The 7,254-nt window shown below is 41.0% G+C and overlaps 1 protein-coding gene across 1 annotated transcript; it reads right to left on the reverse strand.

Moving 5' to 3' along the window:
- Window positions 1-194: 194 nt before the first annotated feature.
- Window positions 195-6,745, reverse strand: vps37a (VPS37A subunit of ESCRT-I). The gene is made up of 12 exons (XM_079279242.1): window positions 6,304-6,745; window positions 4,769-4,843; window positions 4,399-4,516; window positions 4,129-4,232; window positions 3,679-3,880; window positions 3,261-3,331; window positions 2,986-3,116; window positions 2,829-2,887; window positions 2,619-2,687; window positions 2,093-2,236; window positions 1,876-1,964; window positions 195-1,699 (listed from the first exon to the last, which is right to left on the reverse strand). Exons 1-11 carry the CDS (start codon window positions 6,411-6,413, stop codon window positions 1,884-1,886), a joined length of 1,164 nt encoding a protein of 387 aa, XP_079135368.1. The 5' UTR covers window positions 6,414-6,745; the 3' UTR covers window positions 195-1,699; window positions 1,876-1,883.
- Between the last annotated feature and the right edge of the window lie 509 nt (window positions 6,746-7,254).

Consider the following 7,254-nt stretch of genomic DNA (forward strand, 5'->3'; position numbering starts at 1 on the left):
CATGAGATTAACACAGAAGTGTGTGGCCTGGGTAAGCACGTTAACAGTATTTATCCTGAACTTAATGAATTACTGTTATAATAAGACAATGCATCAAGTGTTACAGTGTTTGTGCTATGATCTAAATAAATAGTTCAACGTTGCCCAAAAAAGTTGTGCTAATAGTGATTGTCAAACAGCAAACAAGATTTATTCTAAATGCTTTATTACACTAACAAATAAAATAAGAACATATAATACAAGGTGTCTTGAGTCTTTGATTACAATATAGCCTATTATTAACATTATTTAAATACAGTATCCAATGTCATCATGTCAACCCTAATACTCCTCAACATTATCCCAAATCTTCCGAGGCTCTTCAGTGAAGTCAGTCAACTATTTAAAGTTCACAAGGTGTCAGAAAACAGACGGGTTATTATAATGGCCTTCATCATCAGCATGTTTACATGTGCCCCAATACCTTGATTCGTGTGAAAGGCAAACCGTTTATATGGATATCCCAATAACCTCAGTTTACATAACCTGTTTGGTAAACTGGTCAGTGTCTGAAAAAGTTGTGGCTAAACCTTGAGGAAACATTGTATTATCCCCCCACAAACCTCAACCAAAAAATGCATAAAAAAAGAAAAAAAAACCTGACCAGTAACCAGGTTTGTTATTTGGATTATGTTGACTCTTCTTTCTGAGGTACAGTGGATAAAAAAACGATTATGATGTTAAAAACACTATGAAAATCAGAGTACTGCCTGATTGAATCAAATTACTAATGTTTGTGCAAACACACTGATGTCGAGGTTGTGTTCAAGTCATTACTGAAGGGGCAAACACACCAACTCGATAAACTCGACCACTGTCATTTGCAGAGTTTCAATTTCAAGCTCTCCTGACAGCACTGCCCCGCCCTTGCTTCTATTTTGTTGGAGAATCTTAAATTTGAGTTGTTTAATTACAAATGAGGAATGCCTTGGAGAGATTACCGTGACTTGTTGAAGTGCCTATGCTGAGTTTCATCTCAACATCTCGAACAATCAAATCAAGTCAACAGCAGATTTGCAAGGCAAAGGTTGTTCTTCTGTCTGTCCGTCAGGACCTTTCTGGAATAAGAAAGCAAGGTCTCGACAATGATCTCAGAGATGGAAGTATAGACACCGACATTAGCATTTTAACAATTATTCTATCGTGACATTTACTTGCTCACCGCATGAAAAAAAATAAAAGTACGATTGGGAGTCCTGTCGTCAAACAATTTGCATTTTTTTTCCCCAGATGAGTTCACATCAGCAACCACTCTGATCCGGTGCAGGTGTTGCTCTTATTTAGCATTGTGATATAAATTCAGGAAAGAAACAAAACTCATCATTACTGTCAAGTCAAAACTGAACAAACAGCATGTGCAATAGAAATCCTTAGTGATGTAGTTGGAAAAGCTAGGCATGTGTCACTCCCAGTTTTGGCCTCTTGTGGTGACTCAATAGATTCTCCATTTTGCTCTCGCACAATCCAACTTCGACAGTATTTGTAGCCCAGATCAGAGGACAGTGGGCGTCTTCTTTTTTGTTTGTTTTCCAGCCCACAATTGCTATCACTGTCTTCATATTTCTCCAAAGTGCCCATTGTTGACTCAGTGTGCTTTTTTTGTCCCATCAAATGTCTTTACTCTTTAAATTGGCAGCAGTTGGCTTGGAAAACATCACACCTGAGGACCAAATGTAAGAAGTAAGAAGGAGAATGAAGAGATGACAACAACAAAGCTGTTTTCCCTGGAAAAGAAAATGGAGGCAACCACAAGGGCTGCCTGTTGTGAAACAGTCAGCTGAGAACCACCAGTGTCCCTCCACAAAGAGAACAATGACAGTCATATGTGGTTTGTACCTTGTGTTTTAGTGGCTGGGAGGAAACTGTCCATGTGTGTTGATGGACTGTTGCAATTTTTCCTCTTTGGCCCTTCTGCTGTGGCAAAGCTGTGGATTAACACACAAACAGTCATGGCATCTTTCATCCTAAAATGTAACTGTAAGTTCAGATCACATTCAGACTCAAAACAGAAAATATATCGTGATTATTTTTACACAAATACCGCATTTCTCACCAATCTCTTCTCCATGAAGCTGCTCAGGAATTCGTCAATGTCTGCGCGTCCCTCCAGGAAGTTTTCAGCCGTCTCCTCCGACTCCTCCTCAGCCTGGTGGGCTGCAACTTTTAACCGAGCCTGTAGAGTACTAAGACTGCAACTCTAGTGGGGATTAAAATACACAAAAGTAAGAAGCAGAAAGATTAACATTTTTCAGTGGCGCGTGGAAAGACAAGTGTAGCTGCTTGACAAGGTAAAACAATATGGTCTTTTGGTTGACTGAAGGGAGCGCATAATCCCACCTAACAGAAGAGGATCCTCAAAACACGAGGGCTAATGTGTAGTAGGAGACCGATGCTGGACTTTAGTTTACAGTCAGCGTTTGCTTGACGTGTCAGGCACCATTTTTTTATGAACACGCTCCATTTGTCTATTTTGTACATTTTTGTATGCACTCTGGCATCTTATTTAGATTAAAAGTACAAAAAATAAACGGTCGGTGGGCCACCCGGCCCCCAAGTTCATCACTGGTGTAGCCTCTCACCTCACTGAGATCATGCTGTCTCTGCATCCTTGTTTCAAAGGCCAACTTCATCTGAGTCAGCTGTTCATACTGTCAACGGACAAAAACAGGCATCACAGGCTGCTAGACAATAGTGTGCATGTGTTCATAGTGTGTGTGTGTGTGTGTGTGTGTGTGTGTGTGTGTGTGTGTTTGAAAAGAGAGCACAAGCAACTGGATGTAATATCTGACCTTGTAGAGCATTTCTTGTCGTTTTCCTTCCAGCTGCGGCTCCATCTGAAGATTTTTCTCTGTAAGTGACAAACAAGGATGCGCAAATCTTTGTAAAGCTCAACTAAATGTACACTTCCCTTTCATGATTGACTATCAAGACCTTAGAGGAACTTACTTGCCATGTCCACTATATTGGTGACCAGCTCTTCTTTATCACTGGTGACCTGTTTCAGTTGTGGCAAACTCACAAAGAACTCCAGCAACATATCCTCGTTTTCACTTGTCATGTCCGACAACTGGGTCAGACTAGGAGGGGGTAGACAAAGACGTAGAGAAAAAAGGCATTAACGGGTACAACAGAATGTGCTCCCTGACATTATAACATGCTTACACAATGTCTCATGAAATATAAAAGATGTTTAAGTTGGCAATATTTTGGGAATACATTACTTCAAGTCACAGAGTTCAGGAAAAGTCTCAGGAATCTCAGGCATCTTGTACATGTGTCCGTTGAGTCCAGCCTGAAACGGACAGCAGTAGTATCAGCACGTCACATTCTTCAAGGAATTTATGCCAACACTAGATTTGTCTGAACCCGAGCAATCAGCTGCAGGGAAAGACATCGCAACTGAAAGCTCTGCTTGGAAGATCCTGGGTTGTTATCACACTTGCTTTTTGCAATTAATGTTTTACATAGGTTGATAAACCTGATGGTTTGCAAACTGTCAATCCTTGACTAGATGCTTGGCTTGCTTCATGAATATATTTTCTCCACTTTATGAAGACGTACAGCTCATATCATAGTCCTCCATGCATTCATTACGGATGTAATCAATCCACTTGTGTACAATGTCCAGTATCATTTTACCTGGGAGTCTCCAGTAGGAACCGGCAGCGGCAGGTCATAAATCAGGCCGTATGGGGCTGGAGCTCGAGGGGGCCCGTGGGAACCATCGACCCCTGGGTGAGGCATGAGAGCTGGAGCTGGGCCTGGACCAGGAGGTGGCGTGTGACTGGGGCCCACATGACGAGGACCATAGTGATACGCCTGAGTGGGCTTGTACATACTGCTGTAAACGCCGGAGGAAATATGATTATTGGACGCTAGCATTACAAATTGTCCCAAATTTACATTCTAATGATCAACTGCTTTTTAGGGCTACTTCCTTAATGCATAGACCCAATAGAAAAAAATCATGGCAAAAATATTTAAATGAGACCCAGTTTGCGGAACACATGGACTTTCTGTTGTAATGAAGCATGACGATAAAGTACTGAGAGACAACTGAAGTGTCCATGAATGTAAGGGGAAGCTCACTATGAGAAGCCAGCAGAGCCAGTGGACATCAAGGCAGGAGGACTCTTCCAGAACTCGTCCAGCAGACTCTGAATGACCTTACCCAGATCTGAGTGCATCCCAAACTGCAACATACACAACATTGACACATGTTTCAAGGAAAGTGAGAATAACACTATGCAACTTAAGCATGAGCTAGCAAAAAGATCTGGAATAAAACAACCACTTGATCCAACTAAACTCCTTGAACATTCCTGGAAGCTCCTCAAGAAACCCTGGAAAACGACTTGCATTAGTGATGAGGGGGCTAGTGATGATGGTGCCATTATTGCCGTCGACTAAATGATGACCAACAGGGGGGTAGACACTAACCACCGGCTTCTCCTGGGGGAACTGAGGAGGCAGCAGTCTAGAGGAAAGAGAAGAGATTCAGCTTTCAGGAATCACAGTAACATGATACATAAGGTACAACATATGTGATCAATATTAATGTAATGTCCATATCGAAGAAATAATAGTGGTTCAACTTCATGTGAAATGTGTTTTTGTAATTTCAACTATACAAGTTTATTGATTAAAAATAGTTTGATGAGAAGTATGTCATGTGGTTGCTTCCAAACGAAGTCAGTCACTCCGACTGTACGGGCAAAGATGTACTCGCATGTTAACACTAATGGTGGAGCTGTTGACTGTGAATGGTATTCTGTACTCCACATCCTTCTGGATCTCTGCGAGGCTGTTTGGGGAAACAGAAACACATAATCAGAGCTCTTGCATCTGTAGTCATGATCAGCACATTAAGAAAACATATTGTACGTCTACCATCAATGTTTGTGAACATCCTGCTGGTTTGGAAAGAAATGTAAAATGCGTATCATCACACAATACCTCTAATTCCCCACAAAACAACATAAAGATATTAGAAGTGAGGCCTTTAATGCATATCCACAACCATTACCTCTACTTATTAGCAAAATAACATTACAAAGTGTATCAGCAAATACATTGTAATGCTGATATTTGTCTCATTTCATTGCCACTGCATGGCAATGACCCACCAGTGACAGTCAACTATTACTGTATGCAATAACTGTTTGCTTTACTGCTTACTGCAATCATCAATTCAAAGACTTTTTGTCAACTGCAAAGAAATTCAATGAGTGGTAATGCTGATATTGGTACCAATATTAATATCAGTTGTTAAAACAATCCATACCTTACACGACATACCCAGCAACAAAACATTTACCCCTACAAAAGAGAGTTGCATGTCAAGAAGCCCTCGCTTTACACGCACAGTACAGTCTTATATAAAAAGTAGGAATTATCTTCTCTCATCCGTGTATTCCTTGAGCACTGCCATGTCACGAGCAGCATTCACCACAACACATTAGCCTTTTCACTCCCATTCACATCCGCATCAAACGCATGGTTGTAATCCCATTACTTTGTCACACACATACTTCACATCAGGAGGGAGATCATCGTGGTTAAATGCATCTGGCTGACAAGATATGTACTAACAGAACAATCTGTCGTGTCAGCAGTACATGAAAGAAAGACAAACCAACGTGTCACTGAGATGACAGATCTCCTTAGTAAACAAAGGCTTACACTTTAATCGCCACGTCGAATTAGCAAACTCCTCTTCAACCCAAATGCGTGACACGTTGTGGTGGTAAACACTAGCATGGCCACAGGACAGGAGCAGCCAGCTACAACTCGTGTCATCGTCCCTACGAATAGACATTGCACACAGTCACGGGCTGACTTGATTAGCTAGCCAGCTAACACAGCGCCCCGACGTGTGTTAGCAAGGAGAGATTAGCAAACATTAGAATTTCAGCGATCACACGAGGACATGTCAGCGCAGTGGTCGTAGGTTAATGTAAAATCACGTGTATTGTTTTGACACAGCATCGCAGGGAATAATGTGCACGAAACACTCGGTTATAACCTTTATAAGTGACGTTGTTCCCCTGACTCAGCTGAGAGCCTGGTGGCTAGCTATGCTAAGTAAACATTAGCTGTGTGTGTCAACCCAGTCAACCTATTTGATTGATTTACGTGATTTAAGTTGTCAGGAGATATTGTAGCGACCATAGTCTGAGTTTGAACAAAATAGCGCTGTATTTAACAAGCTAACCAGCAGCACCGGGGGGTAGTTTGATGTGACCGGGTAGCCGTTCACTTTACCTTGGGTGAGCGGCTTTGAGTGACTCGATCTGCCGCTGTCTTTGTTGCTGTAGGCTGTTCAGAGGAGGGAGAGGTCCGGAGCCTTTGGACAGGGGGAAAAGCCAGTTCATCCTCTCCTGGCGAAACCACGGACTGAACTTGGTGACAGAATGTAGAGGCCGACAACAGACGAAGACGAAATGGAAGAGAAAGTGAGAATGAACAGCACACGGTGTGGTGCTAACCCCTGTTAGCTGGTTGACGAACGACTCGGCTTGTTGTCCATACGGGGCTTACTTTGTAGTTACGTTACAAAGTCAGATGGCATGTCCGAATGTTTCGACTAAAATGTCACTTCCGTTTTATCCCCAAGAGTTTGTATGTCGTTTTAGCATTGTCATTAATATTACTGAGGCGAGAGATATTTATAGCTCAAGGAAGACAACACGAAAACAACCTTCCGAGTAGGCAGCAGAAGCTTGCTCAACTTATTTACGTATTACGTCACGCAGCAGTCTACGCAGAAATCAACTTCCTGTTTTTATACTGTTTCACAATAAAAAATCCATGAAGCTAAACTAAAATGTTTTTTTAAATTTAAGTTAATGCATGTGATCGATCAAATGGAAAAGAACACCATTAAAAAAATGTTTTGATGATTCATTTCCATTTAACCCTACCTTTCTAAACCCCCAAGGGACAATACATTATATTGTTTTAGTAAATGTAGACTGTGATTGTAGTTGACCTTTTTGCAGTTTAATTATTTTATATTATTTTCCAGATAGACTGTATTTTTATAGTATACATATTGTTTAATTTATCTATTTTTTCTTACCATGGATTTATCAAGATAACTCTCACACTACATTCATGTTTGTTTGTTTTTTCAACAAAAGTTGAAATCATTCATGACATAAAGATAATAATTCGGGAAAGTCAGACAAATTATAAAGTTGGATAGATTCCATA

The sequence above is a fragment of the Melanostigma gelatinosum genome, assembly GCF_949748355.1.
Source record: "Melanostigma gelatinosum genome assembly, chromosome: 11".
NCBI classification, from domain to species: domain Eukaryota; kingdom Metazoa; phylum Chordata; class Actinopteri; order Perciformes; family Zoarcidae; genus Melanostigma; species Melanostigma gelatinosum.